The sequence below is a fragment of the Rhinolophus sinicus genome, chromosome 15, assembly GCF_057876585.1.
Source record: "Rhinolophus sinicus isolate RSI-liver-muscle chromosome 15, RSI-T2T, whole genome shotgun sequence".
Classification (NCBI taxonomy): domain Eukaryota; kingdom Metazoa; phylum Chordata; class Mammalia; order Chiroptera; family Rhinolophidae; genus Rhinolophus; species Rhinolophus sinicus.
In genome coordinates, this window is record NC_142515.1 from 50021491 (window position 1) to 50044389 (window position 22899).

General features: G+C 34.1%; 1 protein-coding gene across 2 annotated transcripts in view; it reads right to left on the reverse strand.

The window, feature by feature from the left end:
• MICU1 (mitochondrial calcium uptake 1) overlaps window positions 1-22899 on the reverse strand; it is a 181278-nt gene that overhangs the window by 83529 nt on the left and 74850 nt on the right. For both annotated transcript variants that reach the window (XM_019745859.3, XM_074339573.2), the window contains exon 6: window positions 10220-10334. In XM_019745859.3, the coding sequence (XP_019601418.2) occupies window positions 10220-10334 (115 nt within the window). The remainder of the gene's footprint in view (window positions 1-10219; window positions 10335-22899) is intronic.

Sequence of the window (22899 nt, forward strand, 5' to 3'; positions counted from 1 at the left end):
TAACTAACTAAGTTAGTTTAACTCTAGGGCAGACCTTAGGATGTTCGTCCAAGATGCATGGTACAGCCATGATACGTATATTTTGTATGGCTCCTAGACAAACCCCTATCCTGTGATTTACTGGTCTATAGTCAGTCACAGAGTAGCCAGGACACCATTAAAACAGGAGGGGGGAGTTAAGGGGTTAAGTTGCTGTCCTAACAGCACTTATTGGAAGGATCTGGTTAGAAGACTTATGTTTCTACCTAACAATTCTGATCATAAGAAAAAAAAACCACTTAGAAATTAAATATATATTCTTAGAGCAAAATTAAAATTCAGAGTGATTTAGTCTTGTTTTCATTTGGAAATTCTAAGACAATGAAAGAAACTATGTGAGACACTTACTATGAGCTTATTATCATTATATATAGACTCTACAATGCCTACAAAGAGAACCTATTCTTATTGCATGTCAGTGTGATTTATTTATTTAATGTTAGTTGGCAAAGTTTCCTTACAAATGTAAAACATTACATAAACCCAAGTTTAAATACTTCATAAGAAGACAATGAAACTTTTCTGAATTCCTTTAGCAAGGCTTCTGCTCTATACTATTTCTTCTAAGTACTGCTTTTCTTTTATTTACATTTTTCCCCCCAGAAAATACAGTTCATTCCTGATTCTCAAAACAAAAACAAAAACAAAAACCTTTAAATTTCACACCTAAAGAAAAAAAAAACAGCTGATATTTTTAGTTCACAGTATATAACCTATCTTCGAGTTGTATCTCAGCCTCAGTTACTGATGACCTTCAGAGAGCTTCCAGAAATAGTCTTTCATTTAAATTGCTCTTCCTTACCTTCTTATTTGACAGTTGTGCTACAGGAAGAGTATTCAATGCCAGAGATGTCAAAAAGCTTGGATTCCCCAAGAGTTCCTTGGAGAGAGATTCTAAAAGGAATGCCAGCACTTTACCCTTGCAGTAAGGTCACGTTCTACTTCAGGACTATATTTTCTTCAAATGCATGTTACTATTTTTATGCCCAAATTACATATACCTGTGTGATAGACCTCCCCACGTCTATCTTCAGAGATCTAAAAAAATCATCACCTGCTTGACTTTCACTTCTTTCTGGGTGGTTTCATTCCATTCCATGTGCTCAATAATAGCCAAAGTGACAGCTTATGCCTACATACAACCTACTGCATAGATACTCAGAATAAGCTGCTTTAATAAAGAGCTTGGATATTTGTTAGTTAATCTACACTAAACTGAAGGACCCTCTTTACATGTGACTAGGTTTGGCATTCACCCAAAAGTTATTTGGGTTTTAAGTTTAGTGTCCAAATCGAAAAATTTAGCTATTATAATAAATGTCTACCTTTCATCATGTATATACACACAGAGAATACAATTTTAAAACAGTTTTAAATAGTAGGGAGGATACTAAGGGCATCTGGAGCAATATAAAATTTTAGTATGTATACTAATATAAAATAACTATTCAGAAAAATGCTTATTTACAAATAAACATGGAATATTTATTATGTGCCAGACACTGTGCTGGGAAGGGGTAGTGATTAGGCAAACCAGTCCATGAAAACCACTATTTCTTGCCTTGATTTACTTTTTGGACCCTCAAATTCCCTAACACAACAAATTAGCACTTTCTAAAGCTGTTCCAGGAACAGGTAAGCAACACGGAATGAAACCTAAGCAAAACCAAACAATATTACGTTGTGGGTTTTAGGGAAAGATAAGCTGTATGTCTGGACTGATATATTTGATGGTAGTCCAGCTTCTAAGAGGCAAACCATGTGAAAAAATGGGGCTCGTAGACCATAGGTAAAGATCTTTAAACATCATCAATAATTGAGGACTGAATTCCTACAGATCTATCCCAACCATCAACAGAACAAAAACAGGAAAGGGCAGAGCCTGGGAAGGATAGGACAGAAGTTAGAAGAGTTATAAGAGGCTGGTATCTGGCAGTTTCTATCATCTGTTCTAGGGAAATGAAGGCAAGACTATGGCAGGAAGCTAAACTGAGGCCCATTTGGCACTGTAATCAGGGGTATGAAGATGGACGAGGTCTCCTTTCTACCTAGAGGGGACTCAGAGAAGCCACATCCCAAATATCCTTTCATTCAAATACTTTCAGAATGAATACCATTAGTAGGAGGATACAATGTCAGGTAGTTTGGGAATTCAAAATCATATGACAAAGTTCCTACTTCAAGATATTATTGAATGATACCACATCCACTTCCTAAACTTCCATCAATTAGAGATTCTTCTGAATTAACAAGCATCTTCATGCAAATATCTCTGGAGCTATTACGAGGCACCGTAATTCATTTGCAATTTAATGTAAATTTAAAAAAAAATTCTGATGTTCATTTTAAAAAAGTAAAATCCTGGCCGAGATATGCTAGGAGAAAGATAATTGTAATTTGAAGAGTGAAGGGAGAAAAAGAAATAGTTTTATAGGTTAGGGTACTTTTAGAAGGTATACAATTTAGCCTATTTTGAACTTTTATTTTTCTTGCTCCATCAACTCCATCACCTTTCTCCCGTTGATAAATTAGGCCTAAGAAAGAGGGAAGCATTTAAGAGACTTACCAAATGCTTCCCCTGTTAGGCCTTCTGACTTGAGAGCCCAAGGAAGAGAGAAGCAGAACCAAGGGCAGAGCCCCTCCTCCTCTCTTGAGCTCCCATCTGAATCTCAGATATCATAGAGAACGGAAAGTGGCAGAAAGTTCTACACGCCAACACAAGCCATTCAGGAGAGGACAAAGCGTATGCAGACATAATTTTGGTGGCAACACCTGCCCATACAGCATACAGAAAACATTCCCGTCCACCTCATTCAATACCTTTTCTTTTTAGAACATAGCCCCACTTTGACTATTGGTATTGAAAGGGTGGAACTACAGAAATCATGTGTCCCTAACCAGATTTCCATAACATTTGAAGTCAACATCAGAATTTTATTAGAATTATTAGAATTTTCAAAAACATGAAAATGGATCGATTCAAATAAAACACAAGTATGAAAATGCTAATAAGGAGAACTGTTCCCTCATGGGTGTAAAATTATGAAATTTTCCTCAAGATACAGTGGAAATACATTTAGGTCTTATTTTTGTTAGAAGCCACAATTTGCTTCTTTAGTCTCTATTCTCCCCTTGGCCTGGTGAACCCTCAGAACAAACCTCAAGCAATTGTCTCAAAGGATAAACTTCCTTTTGCAGATAAAAAAAATATTTAAAACTTCTCGTATAGTCACAAGCAGATTTGAGAGAGTTAAACACAAACATCACTTATTTCTTGCTCATCTCAATTAAAATTCTTGAGTGATAGTTTATATAAAGATGTAAATGCTTCAACTTTCTGTAACAGCGGGGGCTACTGAAATGGTATAGTTTCTTAAATATATCTGGCTCAAAATGAATTTAACATCATAAATATTTGGTACATTTAAAAGTATTATCTTATATTTTGACAGAAGCTGCATTATAATAAAATCAATTAATCATAAGAACAAGTTATGCTAGAAAAAGAAGTTACTGATAAACAACACGAGACACTTGGACTTCCAGCATACAAATATAGTCAGCACTGCTTAACAATAGGGATACAGTCTGAGAAATGTGTTGTTAGGCAATTTCATCATTGTGTGAACATCATAGAGTGCACTTATGCAAACCTAGATGGTGTATTACACACCTAGGCTATATGGTATACCACTGCTTTATGAGGTGTGATCAAACAATATGGTGAATGTTTAAATAAAAACAAATTTATTACAGTAAAAGACACATGGCCATTAATCGCCCTCAAAGTACTCCCCCTCACTTTGAACACATTTATCCCATCATTCTTGCCACTTGCTGAAGCAGTTCTGGAAGTCCTCTTTCATGAGTGTCTTTAGTTGCTCTGTCGTGGCTGCCTCGATGTCCTGAATCAATTCAAAATGTTTACCTTTCATGGTCACTTTGACTTTGGGGAAGTGCCAGTGTTGCACGGTGCCAGATCCGGTGAATAAGGTGGATGAGGACACACTGCAATGTTTTTATTTGACAGAAATTGCCATATACCAGAAGTGATGTGTGACACGGAGTGTTGTCGTGATGAAGAATGAAACCATTTGCCCATTTCATGTTAATGAGTTGTTCGTAATCCATGATTTACAGCACACTTTGAAACACACCTTCTCTCAACCGTAGCTCACACTCGACTGCACCAAACAAGTTGAAATTTGTCACACATTGTTACTAAGGTTCAACGCACCACTTCCCATATTGAAGATCCCTGCCTTTCTATTGGATGGCATTCGGCAGCAGCATTCACCATATTTTGTGATCACAATGGAAAGGCTCCATGTCACACATTGCTTCTGGTACAGCAATTTCTGTCAAATAAAAACATTATGGTGCATCCTCATCCAACTTATTCATCAGATCTGGCACCATGAGATTTCTGGCTCTTCCCCAAAGTCAAAATGACCATGAAAGGTAAAAGTTTTGAATCAATTCAGGACATTGAGGCAGCCACAACAGCGCAACTAAAGACACTCTCAAAAGAGGACTTTCAGAATTGCTTCAGAAAGCAGCGAGAATGATGGGATAAGGGTGTTCGAACCTGCAAGGGGGAGTATTTTGAGGGGGATTAATGACAATGTGTCTTTTACTGTAATACATTTATTTTTATTTAAACATTCACCGTATTGTTTGATCACACCTCATATATGCAGTCCATCATTGACTGAAACATTATGTAGCACCTGACTGCAAATATTTCTGAAATTCTAAGCACCTCTTACAGGCTAAAATAACATGGAATCAAATCAGCCTTTCATCTGCTTTGTCTTATTCTGCTTAATGTAAATTAGCAATGGCAGATAATCCTAGATACAAAAAAATTACATAGATAAGAGCCAAATCAAATTTTCTCTATAACACCCCCAATTCTGATGTCTCAATAAAAAAGATTTATAGCTGCCTTACATCTGTTGCTAGATCTCAATATGCTGTCTTGCCCATATTTTTCAATAGCTTAGTCAACCTGAGAAATTTATTTTCATCTATAACTTCTATAACATTTTCATTAGATGGGATGGCACTGATTAGTACCACAATCTCCAAGTCATATACACTTTGTGATCTGCTCTTGACTTCATTATGCCAAGAGAAAGAAAATATTATAAACTTTCACTTGAATGCTCTTTTAATTTCTTAAAAGGTTTGTGAGAAAGATGAATCATAATGAGGATGTGGTTTAATTGTCAGTAAATCATCTGCTATAGTGAAAACCCACTTAATTCAATTTCTCCTCTGATTCCTCAAAATTTAATGAGGGAATCAAAATGAGAAAACACTGAATTATGCCTGACTTTCATTAGGTCTGTTCCTAGGTACTAAGTGTGACATAGCATTTTTTGCTTTAGATTTTTCTGGTGGCTCTTCAAAGATTAACAGTAAACAGTAAGAAAGATACTTAATATTCAACTTTTATAATTATTTTATTATTGCCTCCTTAAGCTATCTGGAATTATTTTCATGTTATTAGCCCACAGGGTGAAAAATTTTAGTTAGGACACATATGAAGACAAAGTACAAAATGAATATTTCCTAACTGTCAATGGGCAAGATCCATATTCTAAGTTATTTTATCATTATCTAGTGAATCTTAGCATTAGTAAGAATGATAAAAATCAATAAGTAATATGTAGCATTCTAGATAAATCTTGATGACCCTTCTCTGCACCTAGTTATGGAGAAAAATCTCTGACTTCCATTATAAGATTTAAGGCCGTCAGCTAATGTTGCAGTTGGTTACTGCTGAGAATTAAGCCATTAATAACTTTGCTTCCGTATTCTCATTCAAATCCTATTAATCTACTTTAAGGATCAGAGGCTCTTTGGAAGTTATTTAATAATAGTAATTGTTAAGAGTCTCTTTACCTTGCCTCGAATGAATCTGAATTTATTTTATTAATGAGTACTTGTATAGTAAATACTTAATATTCTACTTAATACAGATGCTACATCTTATGTTGAAAATTCTTCAAGTTAATCCATCAAACCTGATCAGAGAGATGGGATATAAAGCAATAGAATTTATGAATTAGAAATAAGAGGGTGATACAAATATATGAATTCTGAATTATAAGAAACTAAGCTTTTTTTGGAAATACATTAATTTAAAAATATGTTTCCTTCACTCCACTGGTACTGGCTGCAGCCTTGAAGATACCAACAGCTATGGAATATTCTCAATTTAGGATATAAACAGCAAAGTCAAGTCTTATGTTTGCTAAATTTGCTTTTGGAGAAAACTGAAAAAGAAGTTTTATATTCCTGCTTTTTTATTGTGCCGCAATGCTTTATCTAAAGTAGATATGTTTGCAGTGAATATCAGTATAAATTTGTAGTGAATATCATTACAAACCTGTGATCTCTGCCATGTAGTTTACATTTTAGGAAATAATGAACAGGATTAAAAGTCAATTATATAGAATGTTAAACAGTGATAAATGCCAAGGAGGAAACAACAAAGTAGGAAAGGGGTTCATGAGGTACTGTTTCCCCGAAAATAAGACCTAACTAGAAAACAAGCCCTAGCATGATTTTTTCAGGGGGACATCTCCTAAACATAAGCCCTAATGTGTCTTTTGGAGCAAAACTTAATATAAGACCCGGTCTTATTTTCAAGGAAACATGGTATGTATATGTAAGTGTGTGAGAGAGAGAGAGAGAGAGAGAGAGAGAGAGAGAGAGAGAGAGAGAGAGAAAAGTTTAAAATTTTAGGGTGGCCAAAGATGGCCTCCATATTCGAAGCTATAAAGAGAAGAGTGAGAAATTCAGGTCACTTCTTATTATAAGCACAAGATATTGTTGCCAAATTTGTTGTTATTCTGGGTATGTGTCCAAGAAATACTTGTTTAGCTAAAAATCAAACTTCTAAAAGGTTTGAAAAAGAATTACCTCTAATGGGAGACGTTATATTGTGGAGCATGTTTTAGAAAAGCAGCTTTATTTTATTTTGAGGAGAGATAATTATAAATTGAGAAAGGAAATGTATGGTTTACTATATACTATTGTCAAATTTTATTTTAAACAACATAGTATAATTTCAAAAGTACTTTGAAGCTCCAAATGTCAATCTATTTGGGCATAGGGTTCATATTCTCAAAATGATGGCAATTTCTTGAACACCACTGAGTCCATTAATTTTGGGGGAAAAACAGCTAATCAGAAATATGACAGTTCCGCATTATCTGAACTGCCATTCACATTGTTCTGGGAAGTTTCCTGTTGGAAATCTCAAGGACGGCCCCCGTTTCCGCCAGAATAACAGATTAATGAATACACTAATGCACTTTCCCTAGTCCCAAGCCATTCCTTAACAAAGCTTTTGGTGTTTCAACAATTGCATTCTCTCTTCTTGTAGGATGACTTGGGAACTATTTAGTGCATCTAGACTGTAAGGATCCCTTGGTACCCACAAGGAAGTTCATCCACTGGGTGTCTCATTTCCTATCGTCCTAGTAACAATTTGGATACGGGAAAGAACGGATCTTGGTGTAATTTTGTGGCACATTTCCCCTCATGACTTGTTAGATTAAGTGGACAATGCAGTGTGCAACATTCAGAATGCAAGGATGCTTGAACTGCCCATTATCTACAGAAGAGTTTATGACTAGCCTTTCCACAGGCCAGCCTTAGAGAAAGAAGAGGTACTATGCTAAATTCTGGCTTATCGCTGCTGAAAATGGGACCACAGGAGTAAAATCAAGCAACAGGAGCCCAGGTGCTCCTGAATCACCTATTTACTGTGGGACTGAGGGCAACTTCTTTATACGTAACCCTCTGTATGTCTAAATTTCCTTATATGTACAATGAAGATAGTAATAGTACAAACATTATGGGGTTGATGTGAGGAAAATATATGTGTAATTGGAGTGCCCAAAGGAGAGGAAGGAGAAGCAAAGGAGTATTTAAAGAAATAATGGCTGAAATTTTTCCAAATTGGATGGAAACTATAAACCTACACATCCCCAAAGTTCAAAGAATGCCAAGAAAAGAAACATGAAGAGCACTACATCAAGGCACATAATAATACAAAAAACCCAAACCAAAACAAAACAAAACAAAAGAACCAACGTACCACACACTATACTACTGGTCCCTCCCCACCCCCACCCCTGGGGGACATTTGGCAAATCCTGAAGACATTTTTGGTTGTCACATCAGGGAGAGGGCAGAGGCTGGCAATGTTGCTAAACACCCTACAATGCACAGGACAGCCATACAAAAATGAATTATCCTTCCAAAACATCAATAATATTAAGGTTGAGAAACACTGAAGGCATATAATAATCAAAATGCTTTAAACTAGTGATAAAGAGAAAAATCTTCATGTCATATCTTTATATTTTCTCATCCCTGACAAAAACAGCAAGTACATGACACTGTAATACTAAGCACTTTTGTAAATCACTCACCACGTCCAAGCTAGACGCTAAGCACCAAGAAGTAAACATGCCAGGACCAGCAAAGCTACTTGGAGGGGTTTCCAGAATGCAAAGCTTAATGTGCCTTTTTTTTTAAACCTGCCTTTTAAATGGTTGAATTCGGGGAGTTACGAAATGTGCCAGGTATTCTGAAGGTTCTGCTCTGTGATCCTTCTGACATTTAGAAAGATATGAAATGAAGGTAATGGGACTAAGCAGTGGATACAAGTTAAAATTTCATTTCAACTGAACAAATATTTACTAAGATTATTTCCACAGTACATATTATACTAGATCAATGCAGCTCTCCAAGGTGGTCTCTCATTTAATGCAGTATTCTTTCTGCCACATTATGCCTATTTAATGTACATTCTATCCAAAGTCACAAAAAAAGCTTTTAAAGTCCCCACCAATTCTGGTGGGTTTTTTAAATGACAAGACTTATAGATTTTTAAAAATCAGATATGAAATAACATGTTGTGGCAGAATATCAAGAATAAAAACCCAGACTGCATACCTATTGCAGACTAGGCACTGAACTAGGCATTATTTATATTCATGATCTCCTAATCCTCAAATAAGTCATTTGGGTTTGGTATTATTGCCCTTTGCATTTTCCAGATAAAACAGAAGAACAAGTTCACTGACTTGCCCCCTAATCACAAAGCTAAGAAGTGGTGGGGCCAGGATTTGAACTGAAGTCTGTTTAGAAAACCCATGCCCTACCAAAATAATAACTCTAATACTATGCAATTTAAGATCATACATATGCTATTCATTAGTTTACTATCTTGGATCTTCATAACAAATCAATGTATGTTTACACTGCTAGAGAACTGGTCTATCACATGAATTTATTCAGATACTTTGGAACCCCAAAGACAGCTGTAAGGCATATTAGTCTATATTTCTTCGTTTTCCTAGTAACAGCCATGGCAGGAAATGTATACGTCATTTGTTAAAAACTGTCTTATAGTTTTATCTTTACAGATGACTAGCCTGGAGATGGAAAGAAAGAGATGGTTATCTTTGTTTGAGATGTCCCAGATGGAAAAAAATTGAGAATCACCTCTTTCAAATGTACAAATCAGATCTCTTTGGTTCAATTTAGGTAGGTTTTAATAGAGTGTACAGCGAGAGCTAGAAACATACATTTTGTTTTGTTTTTCTCAATAGTTAAAAACATCACACTAAAGGGAAATAAGACAAACACTTAGAATAGCATACTAATCAACAAAATTGTCTAGCTTAAACAAACCAGAAATTCATCAGTACTCTAAATGAGTCGAATTTGACTTCTGTGTCTTAAATGGTAATCCTCCAATATTTAAAAATGAATATTCAACACAATTAGAGCGACTGAACCAATCTTCTTCTTTAGTGGAGGAAATGATAGATCAATATGTGTTTTCTTGGGGAAGTAGAAGGCTATACAGGAATAGGCAATACATAATTTATCTTGACAGAATACAGAGCTTCAAACAGTTAAAGGTAGATGTAACTTCATAGTTGCTTTTTTTTTTAAACTTTACCTTGTTACTTTAGTTTTCTGCTTTCTCAGGTGGTTCTATACACAAGTTACAGAGAATTCAAAATAATGAAATTTTATGTAACTTACAATCAACTAACTACGAACATTTTGTTTCCTCCTCTAATCAATTTAACTCTCTTTATAGTTCTGTATGGCCCATATAAATGAATGAAAAGTTTATACTTACTAGAAAGAACAGTTGTAAGGAAAATGTAGTCCGAAAAGGATATGAGTCCACATTCTCCAAGGGTGTAAAATATACTGTCTTCATCGGCAAATTTTTCTCGTTCCTGGGCAATTTTCTATTAAATGTATGGGTCCCACCAAAAAGTAAAAAAAAAGATATAACAGAATAAGGACATAAATAGTTAAAGATGAATTATTATTTATCTAACAGTCTTATGGTATTTATCATAATCATTTCTTTGATGGTCATTCCACTAATGGATCCTTTACGGTTTTTAAAATTATAAGACAAAAGATGATTTTGTTTGTTTCAACACAGGCTTAATATGAACACTGGAAAATAATTTCAATTTTATGAACTCCTGCCATTTAACATATAGGCCCACTTCAGGTCTAGTTTGTTTCTTAGTTTTAAAAACAATCCACCTTCTTATATAGAAGTATATAAGGTAGAAAAAAAGAAACAAATGAAAAAACTAAAATGAAGTCAGTTCTAATTGCCCAAGAAAACTATTCTACTAGTGAATAGAAATGAGGAGGTGAGCAACTATTTCCAAGAGCCACGCAAACGCTCAGAAAACTAATTTCTGAAATACTAATTTTAATTTTTCCTTATGACCCCCAAGAATCTTAGTTCTGGAATGCAGAACAGTTTGCAGAGTAAACAGCAACTCTAAAATATAATGGTAAATCAGATATGCCCGCCAAGCTTTAGGCATAGTTTAATTTAATTATATTTACTGTTACCTTGGTGGAAAGGTCTAAATTTCGGCTATTTGATGAAACTCTCCTAAAACTTAGCTTTTACTCTAAGTATATATTCCTTTTCTTTAATCTGTAAAGCTCACAAAGAGAGTTACTTGTCAGCTTCAGTAATGGCCTATCTGGCAAGTGGTCTCTTCCTGGGTGTTTAAGCAAACCCATCCTGTTTCCTGAATTCCTAGCCAAATTACAAACTCAGTGGTGACATTAAAGATATTTTCAAAAACTGAAAAGGATCCATTAAAAAGTTAGACTTGAAACTAATTTCTGTAAGTTCTGGGCCAACCCAAGATATTCAGGGAATTATTCTGGGTACCAATAAAAGAAACAGGAGGTTTCAAGAACCCATACCAACAAAGCGCAATCAAGGTAATAATGTCATGCAAGGGCAAAATAATAAGCAGCACTGCAAACATAACCTTGGGAGGAGTATCATGAAAACTAAACCAACAAGCACCACACCAGCATCCAGTACACAACTATCCAATAGGTTACCTCTGTCTAGTGAAGATCCCATTATATACCACAAAGGAAAGAAAACTGGTTAACCAATTGAAAACACAGGTATCAAGTGACTTATCATTATCTTCTTAGTAAATCCATTCAAAATTCAAAATAGGCTTTACTGGATATTTGTTTGTTCATATGAAACAGTAACCATGAAAAGGTAAAAATCCATAGTTGAACGTCAACAAAGCAGTATGAGGTTTCGATGGCAGATTCTACTTAGGAAAGGGTTTCTCTGACTCATTCGTGGTAGACAGAACGCATGGTCCTGCTTGACAGTATTTAGAGATCACTTCTTTGGGCCAAAAACATCCTAGTCCAATATGTTCAAATTAAGGTTAGATCTCATATCACACTTGATTTTCTACCAAGAGACTAAACCCAAATTTCAGACCAAAAAAACTACTGGATGAGAACAAGAGCAGCAAAGCCTTTCACTGGGAAGGTAATATTTGAATTTCTCAAGATAAAAGAAACACATGGTTACATTTTTTTACATCATCCAAGATACTGCAAAAGTAAAGCATGTGAGTAAGAAAAAATACACAAAATGAAAATTGGTTATCAAGGGCATACCATCACTAGCCAGAATAATCAATGTGTACAGAAGCTGAGTACTTCATATTAATGATGTTATAATCTTATGGAGAGAATGCTATAAGCAAATAAAATAAATAGTATGTTGGGATCCAGAAGCTGAGAAAGAGACAAAAGTCTAAAGACAGAGTAAAATAAGGCAGCTAAGCCAAAGAAGCACATCTAACACTATTTTTTCTAATAATTACCTGGACGATGCTGCTGCTCAGAAGATAACAAAGGCAAACCTAGTTTTATTAGTAACTTTTCATTTTGATATAATTTCATCTTAAGAAAGTGGAAAGGTCCATATAAGGAACTCTTGTATACGTTTTACTCATATTCACCAATAGCTTGCAAATTACCCTATTTTCTTTAATCATTACATGTATTTTCTTTTGCACTATTTTGAAAGTTGAAGACATATGCTCCTTTACACTTAAAACACTTCAGTATATATTTCCTATAAAGATTTTCTCTTACATACCACAGTATAAATTTAATAAAACCAAGATACTTAATACCGATACATACTATTATGTAATCCACAGTTTACTTTCAAATTTAGTCAACTGTCCCAATAATTTCCTTTATCGCTATTTTCCCCCTAGTCCAGGATGCAATTCACAATTGTAAAGGGCATTGAGTTGTCATGTCTCTTCAACCTCCATTAATCCAGAACAGCTTTCTTTGCCTTTCTTTATTTTTTCCTTTGGAGGTTTATTTTTGATTGTGACAAAAATTCATATAACATAAAATTCACCACTTTAACCATACAATATGGTGTGGTTTCTTTCAAGTAACTTGATGTTTTCTTTCATCCACATTGTAGCATCAGTACTTCATTCCTTTTTATTGCCAAATAATATCCATTGTATATATACCACAATTTGTTTGTTTCCACCTAGTGCTACTACACACATTCACATACAAGTATTTGTTTGTCTATCTGCTTTCAATTCTTTTGGGTATATACCTTAGAAATGAATCTTCCACCCTCAAACAGGCTAGACGACTAAGGTTCTAGCCAAAATCTGACCACAACTGCATGAAAAAGCCTGAGCCAGACCATCTAGCCAAACTGCTCCCAAATTCCTTATTCACAGAAAGCACGTGTGACAAGAAACAGTTATTATTGTTTTAAGCCACTAAGCTTTGGATTTGTTACTCAGCAATAGGTAACAAATATAGTCAAATATATTTATTAAAAATATTTCTGCTAGTTTATGGTTTATAATTTCTATTTTGACAATCAGAAGTTTTTAATTTTCATGAAGTCTAATTTATCAATTTTTTACTTTATGGTTATTGCTTTCTATGTGCTGTCTAGTAAGTTTTTGCCTATCTCCAGTGCATAAAAATATTCTCTTATACTATCTTCTTTTAGAATCCTTATGGATTTTACATTTAGGTCTATGATTTATTTCAAGTCAACTTTGTTTATAGTGAGGTAAAGACTAAGGTTTATTTTTTTAAAATATGGACATACAGTTGTTTCTAAACCATTTGTTAAAAATCAATTTACCATATAAGTGTGGATCTACTCTTCTATAATATTTTCTGATTTGAGTAGCCCATTTTCTTTTGAAGGTCTTTTGATTACTACCAAAGTGTATGACTGTTTTTCAAAGTATAAACCAACATGTAAATGGTTAAAGAAAGGCAGCGTGAGAGACTCTGGATAAGATGCATTTGGGGTCACGGTTGAGGCCTAGCCACCACCGCCACCATTAGGACAATTACAAAGTGTGCAGAGATAATAAAGATGTCACTGAACAGACCTTCAATTGTATATCAGTTGAGAATTATTACGGGAACATATCTCCATAGGGGCTATCTTATAATGACAGTTTACAGTGTTAATTCAGTTAGGATCATTTTCTTCAGGAAGGCATCATTACCTCCTCTACTTCATTAAACGGGGTACGTCCACATTCGCAACCCTCATATACAGCTCCACAAACCCTTTGCGTGTGTAGCTATACATAAAACCCCTGCTGTACTGATTAGTGACAGGGGCAGGAGAGGCCCCAAAAGGCCGAATTGCTGTATCTAAGAAAAAAATTGAAGAAGATACCTGGGAGAAAAGATATGTAAGAAAAAAGGACCCTAGAAAGGTGAACAAAAATGGGGAAGGAGATGTGACCAGAGAGGAACAGAAAGTATCAGTCAGGGAAAATGGAGGAAAGAGAAAACATGTGTGGGTATGCGTGTGTGCACGTCTTTGAGAGGAATAACAGAGAATGTGTGTGTTACGCAACAGCTCCTTAAAAATGCAAAAGATGTCTAAAAGGATTTTAAAATTAGCCACGCTTTGCAATGTGCCCTGTGGAATATAATCTTCTAATTCTTTAAAGGATTACACTGTTCTTCCACGCTTCTGGGGTAGGGGTTGGAGGAGAAGGAGAGAGGGAGAGAGAGAAGTTACATGTATGTACAAGGCATCCAGTTGTCAAAGAATGGTCCAGGTACATTTAGGATTATATACCTATTTATTAACTCTAAGAATTTATAAGTGGGTTTTTGAGTATTCAAAACTCCAAAGGTGATTCTTACAAAATTCATTATTAATCACAAACACCAAAACTGTCATAAAACCATCAAATTTGATCCCTCAAATTATTTAAAGCTAGGAGGAGAATCAAATAAATATGTCAAAATTTGGGAGAAAATGGGAGTTACCAGAAAAACATTTTTTATACTATTTTGTGTTGTATGGTTGCTTCTTAGCCGGTATTTTAAATCAAAGGCCTGAATCTACCATAAATTACATCCTCAGATCAACTAGCCATGACACTAAACCTCTGAAAATATTGATATTTGAGTTTGATAAGGAATACATTTTTAAAAGCCCCAAAGTATGGTGAAAATGGAAAATCAAGATTCAGGGAAGGAAAGTGAAGGGAAGGTTTTTGGGTTTTTAGCAATACCAATGGAAAAAGAAACTATAATAACGCTACTGGGAAAAAAATATCCCTTAACTTTCTAATGATTGCAGAAAAACACAATATGTATCTTCTTCACAACACTCTGATTTTTTTAGGCTAGGCTTACAATATTCAGAATTACAATATTAATTACAATATTCAGAATTCCTGAAATGATTTGTGGTAAAATCTAGTTATAGAAATCATGTAATTCAGTATAACATTATTATCTTAAGCCCTATATAATATTGTAACTTGCTTACATCCATCTCTGGATTTGGGTCAAAATACTTAATGATCTTTCCATTGGAAATAACTGGCAATGGAGAAAAGTTTTGTTAGTTGTTACAATGTCAGACGATGAACAATACTGTCTTAATTTTGTAATATACTGCGTTTGCTGGTGTTATTTTTATACAGTGAAACAATAGCCTTGCAGGAGAACAAAATTTAATAATAAAACATTTAACTTCTTCATTAGAAATCAGTTCAGTAAAAATAATTGTAGTAAGGATCTAAGAGAAACTTGTTTCATATTAAAGTTCTTGAGCTAAGATTTTAACAATATGCCAGTATAAATGATGAAAATTAAACAGAACTGGGTATTTCAAAAAGAGATTGTAATTAAAGATACCTTACAGAGGTATCTTTTTTAATGCATCTTAGAAGTTACATATCAACTCTATTTCAATCACTTGAATTTCTGAAATTAAGGCTATGAAAGTAGAATGCAGGTTAACTGATCAGAATAGTATTTCTATTCAATTTACTGACAGATGTTACCTCCTTTAGGAGAACAAAATTATGCAAAATATTTCAAAGCAACATGCTCACTGACTTAAAAAATTTAACTGTTTTACAATTCATTTACATGACCTGGTCTTTGATCTTAATTGTTTCAAAATTTAAAATATAGCTATAGGCTCAACATCACGCAAACATTCAAATTATTGACCACAAGTAAAGATAAATAAATAAATAACCTCATAAGGGTACTATAGTGATCTCAACTGCAACACATCCTGAATCTTTTTATTTTTTAAATAAGCAGAAAGACTTAAGAGAAAAGTTGTAGCAAATGCTACCCTATATATGTGTCATTGCTATACTTCTCAGTCAGTCTAAAACCTTAATTGTTTTACCAGGATGGCATTGTTGCTAAAGCATCTGCACTCTAGTTTCTGACCAATCGCATAAACTTATAAAACATCTGGGTAAAGTTGCAGGTGCCACCAGGAGCTATGGGACTGGCATTTCCAGACGTGTCTGAAACTCCTTAATACTCACTGTGCTCAATGAATCCTGTTATAAAGTTGATCAAAATAGGGCCAATAATTTTGCCTTCTAGGATTCAACTGGATGAAGCCAAAGAGAAAAATAATATCTAGGAGTTTAATCTCATTATTTATTCTAGTTAAGACCCACTTTTCAAGTTCTATAGTTCAAAATAAACTTTTCCTATCAAATAGAAAAACTATGTCGATGGACTATTACAGCAAAATAGATGCTACCATGTTATCTAGAACCTTCAAACATCTCTGGTATACAGAAAACCTGATAAAGAACACATCGTTACTATTTAAATTGAGGTGTCCTTCTTTATAAGACTGAAACACTTGGATTGTTTTAATAGTAACATTTCTCTATATTGCTGAAATACATTTCAAAGTGTATCTAAATCCCTCAAGAAATATCAGAAACAAATTAATGATAATAACATGCTTCTTCCAGAAAATGCAATTTTGGCATATCATTTCTAAATGATAAACGGTATTTCTACTTGAGGTTGAGGTTAGGGCAGGGAGGACTGGAGTGTTAAAAAGAGAAAATTCAGCAGTTTTCCCATGCAATTAATGCTCATTCATCATTATTTAATTGCTGCACAGATGCCAAAGCCTTAGTAAGATATCAATCTTAAACAATCACACTGTTCCGAATCAAACAGAATATGTTGCACACTTAAATATGTGTTATTCTTCTCCCACCCCATATCTGAATTTATAAAAGGTACAATTTTGGGACATGTCAGATAAAAATTAAAGTGAGATGTTTCTAATTTAGAGTAGTTCATGATTTCTTCTCCTGACTCACAGTTTCCAGTCTTTTCAAAGGTAATATTGCTTTTGAGGCAAACAAACATAAATTACTGTGCAACAAACTGTGGAAGGTGAATGCTTAAGATATTGTAAACTTCACTCTGCCAGAAAGCCATTCTCTTTTCAGTCCCAATTCTAACCACTTTTGCTCTGAAAACAACTCCAAATACCTAGCAAATAGCAAATGTTTTCCTATTTCATTAACTACCTGGCTATAGAGAAAATGGATACAAATGAAGATACTGAAAAAAACAGTGGCAAAAGATTTGATTAAAGCAATGATAAAAATTCAAGTCTACTGGAATAGCACTAACTTCAAGGAAATGCTACAACTTTTTGAAGTGGTTTATTTCAGTCCTCAGTATCTGATGAGGTAAGGTTCACTCCTAGAAGGGGAAACTCACCAACTCCATTATTTTCTATCACATATAAGCTTGCACACTTGTTTTCAAGTGTGCAGATTCTTTTTCTAGGTGAAAGAATCAATGTTTTTACCACTACTGATTATCTGCTACCTAAATTTAAAAACTCAATTTTGAACTTTGGCGACTTAAATCGATCAGTGCTGAAAAGAACTGTCCTGAGCTCAGCAGCAGTCTTGGTTTTAGTCACATGGGTTATTAAAAGCTATCACTTCATGGAAAAACCACCTCACATATAAATTTTGAAAAATATGCTAATGTAGTATTTCAACTTCTTCCATTTGGAAAAATTATTACCAAAAAATGCATCAGAAGAACAAAATTAAGTTTCACTCTGAGGATCGCCATACATACCCCTGGTTTACACTGTTATAGTAACTATTACCCCCCAGGAAACCCTTTAGATGAAGAATTTTTAAATCATTTTGAAATCAAATATTTATAGGTATCTTATGAACACCACTGACGATTAAAAACATTTCAAGAATTTAAAAATTACAGTTTGCATATTCTATGCCAGGCTTGTGCTAAGCACTTGAATTATTTAAGTCCCCACTGCAATTCTATGAGGTAGGTGATTCTACTGCAACATTTTACAGATAGGAAAACTGAGGTTTAGAGAAGTTAAATAAGTAGCCTAGGAGACAATGCTATAAAGTGGCAGGACAGGTCATGTTCTGACTCTGGACCCATGCCATGAACCATTATATGTTATATATTGTATCACACGCTTAGAAATACATCAGGTATCTATATGGTTTGCAATTTCTGAAATTGTTAATGGGGATCGAATATTTTTGGAACAAAACATAGTTCACTACTATAAAATATTAACCTTGGGGCTCAGCTTGTATCAACTTAGTTGTCTTGAGGTTGAAGAGTAAAGTCTAGCTAATGATGGAGGAGCACATCATATTTTTATGCCTTGACTTGTTCAACTGCGTATTTTAATCATTTACAAAATGAGTATTACATCAAGAATGTAATCGTCCTTTATATTCTTCTTAATAAATCTTAATCTGCAATTGGAGAAGCTTTTTATTTAAGTTTAAAACTTTTAAAAATACAGCATGGCAAAGACAAATATGCAAAGCCTTAAGTCTCCTTACACATTTTCTGCAACCAAAACTCATCAATAGAAGTTTAGGCTGAAAATCCATTTTTACCAGAATAGGAGAAATAAATTGTTTTGAGTAGCTTTCGTAGAATTTTATTTGTGTAGCTTTAAAACATGCTAGAATGTTTCTGCTAAAATAATAATAAAATAAAAATTAGTCTGGAACTAAGTACTCTCATGCCAAAATGAACATCAAGTCTTATTTCATGCTGAAAAGCTAAACATAAAGGTGTCAGAAATGTAATGGTTAGTCATGTTGATGTTTTCAAATCAAGAATGATAAATCAAATAGATTCAGTTGACCCCAAATTCAAACACAACAGAATCTAAAATAAAAACGTATTTAAAACATCATAAAAGAAGTCTGAATATTTGGGACAACCAAGTAACTACATCTTCCTTGGAAGCTCTTAATGATTGTATGATTGTTGCTTTTTTTCAACCTGAATAATCAAATACATGGGTTAAATCAACAGACTTCAGTAGTGGTGGAACTGAGAGACTGGAAAGAGACATTATGGATATTCCTCATAGCAATATAGTAAATATTTGACACCATTCATAAGCTGCATCTGAAGTACAATACTCTATGCTACCAGAAAAACAAAGTGAATCCAGCCTTTCCACAGGCAATAGGAACGGAACATGCAAAGGACAAATCCCTGTAAGGAAGCAAGCAAGAAAGCCCCCTTCTACTGAGTAAACTGCTCATTGACCTCTGGAAATGTAAAGGATTTATACTAGTGTCACCAGAAAAAGTGGTATTTATAGAACCCAATATATAAACAATTCCCCTACAACTTATTCTAAGAAAAAAAGTTCATTATTTTTAATATGAAAAACGTATTAACAAGATATCCTTAAGAATACAGTAAAACTTGATTTTGAATCCTTGATCAACAAAGAATACTACTTTCAATAGCCAAAGTTTAAAGAAGACTGGTGCCCTTTTGTCAATAGTGGTGGCTGACTACTCAATGCCGAGGAGTCCAGAGACTTCCAAGCACTTACCAATTTCTACCTCTTTTCTGTTCTCCTCACTCTTTAGGAAGGATGGACATCTATCTGAGGCAGGTCGTTTTAAATCTTTAAACCTTAAGCCATACAAGTATCAAAGAAGAGGAAGCATTTTTAGCTGCTCCTACAAACTGTCCTGCCATAATTAGAGAACGAGAAGTGGCTGTCCCCAACCACAGGTGTTAGCATCTCATCTGACTGACTCTCCGTAGCACTATGGCTGTGTCACAGCTACTCTAAAATAGAATCTCTGGGATTAGAAACTTTGATAAGGGGATTATCAATAAATTATTTTCACATAATTGTTTAAGTATTTATTGGTTTGTATCAGAATGTAGTTAATGGCAAAGATAAGATAATCTACTATACCAATAACAGGATGACTGATTTGGGCTTTTGGAAATGGGACTACTGAAAATATATCCCAATTGAAAAACAAGGAAGCACAGGAAAAATGTTCTATAAAAACAAAGAGCACTCTGTGTTCTTCATTAATTATATCATTAATTATTTTAAACCAAGAGATGTTCTAATTCAGTTTAGTTTATATTTTTATTAAGAAGTACAAGAGTAATATTTTTAAAAAATGAATACATTTTAATAATCTATTAACTACAATTAAAGCGTCTAAGCCTTTGAAGATCAATTTGAAAAATACTTAGGCATGTTCTTGAAATTCTTTTTTGTCAGCCTACAATCTATATATTCTCTTTCATGGTTTTCTGCATGTATTTATTTGCTAGCATTTCCAGATTCAAGTTGTTGATTAGTTCAGAAAAGCAAAATAATGAAATCTTTATAAATTTTCCATCTCTTTTCCCTTAAGCCATTTTATTGAGCAAAGTGCAACTAAGCAACTGCTTACCTGTATTTATTATGTAAGAAATTTCAAAAGAAATAAACCTTAATTTTTCCCTTGAAGTTCTTGTTATCTCACCATTACTGTTACAGTTCAACTAGGAACATGGCATGCCAACCAACACTATTTAAATGACCCAATTAACTGAGTATCCCTTACACAACATAGTGATTAAAACCGTTTCTTGATCTTTTGTGTGACACAGAATGTTAAAACTTCCTTTTAAATTATGCTAGGTACTATATTCTCAAGGACTTGTGCAGTGTTTGAACTGCCATATTAAAGATAAAGTATGTTAATTTAAAGTGACAGGAACGGAATCATTCTCTGAAGGGAGCAGGGAAAAGACATAAGCATGCACTGAACTGCATGTCCCTGAAGCATTATTATGGATCTGGGAACATTAATTTAAAGCACATGCTGCTAAGTCAGTACCTGCCAGAAATCCTGATCAGAAGATGAGAAAAGGAAAAAATTGACATTGTTTGATTATAAGAACAAAAGCTTCAAAATTAAATATATATGTCACAAAATATTATAACATATAAAGGATCAACTAAGATCTGTAATAAAAAAAAATCACTGAACACCTGGAAAGAGAAAATGAGGAATACATAGAACTGTATAATATCTGCTAGGTAATAAAACAAAAACCAAAACCCCAACAACTCAATTCTTAACCTCCCCATGATGAAACATACAATTATAGAAAAACTTCATATTACTATAAAAAGAAAACAAATAATTACCTGTTTCTTAAAGAAAAGGGAAAGCAAACATTTCTTTTTTTTTTTTTTTTCACGAGTGGTCAAAGCATTTCTTTAAGGTTTTCCATTAGGATATCTCACTATCATTTCATGGATATATTTTTAAACTTCATGGCAAATTCATTGCTTTACCACCCATACTAACATGTAGGCAGCCAATCTCGGACGAGTTCAGAGGATTAGTTATTACTCTAAGGATGAGTTCAGAATTACAATTAGAAACAGGCCTCCTGCAAATTATGTTGCACTGAATAAAGTCCTATTCACATTAGTAATAAAAAGCTATAGCCATTATGGAGACTGGCATTTGATGAAGCAGTTTAGGTTAGCTAATTTAGCTGGGTACCACACCAATATCTTCAAATAGCAAATGATTTTAAAGATATTTTTCAAGAAATTAACTTCACTGTCTGTGAAATAAAATTTGACCTGAACTTATCATACTTCTCAAACCAAGCTTAGTAGGCATGCTAAAGAAGTATCTGCTTTTAGCAATTTATAAGCCTAAGGCTAGGACTGATATGACAGGGGTGAGATGATTCGCTGTGAACATAGGACAGCTCAGGTATGAGACATCAAACCAGAGGTCTCTCTCTTCAGTTCAAGATCAGCTATTTAATCCTAGCCAATTGCTCATTATAGAGATAGCACAAGTAGATTTTTACACCTGATAACTGGAAAGGAAAAAACCATGGAAAGAACAATTATGCAGAAGGTATGCTGTTCTGTAGCATTTCATACAAAACAAGAAATAAGATAATATATATGACAGCAGCTAACTCCTTTCACAAACTGAGTAAAGGGCTCAAGGTCATGCAACATAGCTGTAATTTGTAAAGCCAGATACTTTACCTACTGTCCTGATTTTACTGAGAAGATAAATGACACTCAGAAAAATTAAGTGGTCTCTTGCCCAAGGTTACCCATTAAGTATGTAGCAGAGTCCATATTTTAATATAGGATTGTCTAGAATCAAAGTCACACTTTTTATCCTATCTATTTATTACACACTAAGAAGTACAGCAATCCAATCCAATTTTGATACTCAATTCAGCTTATAACATCCATCAATCATTTACTGAGATTCTCAAAATGGAAATCCCTTGGAAAATATTTCAGACACCAAAGCTAGATTTTCTTAGGACTATGTTGTGTACACTAGAGCTAAAATTGCTAATTTGTAAGAAGACAGAAAAATGAGAAAAGGGTTTTAACATAACTTAAAGACCTTTGGATGGGAAAGAAGATGAAAAAAAATCTGACAATAAAAATGAAACAAAAAATTGCAACAGGTGTCAAAGGTTTCTTGAAACACCGAATCAGTTCCTGAGTTCACTTTGGTAATGTAACTGCATTCTAAACTTTGACTCCTCTGAAGACTGACTATAATGAGTAGCCCCATTCAAACAATGTTACATTTAACACGCAACCAATCAACATTTGAAAGAACAAATAGTTTAGTGTGTAGCAGCAACATTATTTTCTCTACTATCTTGATTACAATGAGCCAAGATCCAATTTTTCAAATACAGATGACAGTGCTGTCTTTAAGGGTGATGGCTTCAACATCTGACAAGATACAACATCCATCTATGATGAAAACACTTCATAAAATGGGTATAGAAGGAAAG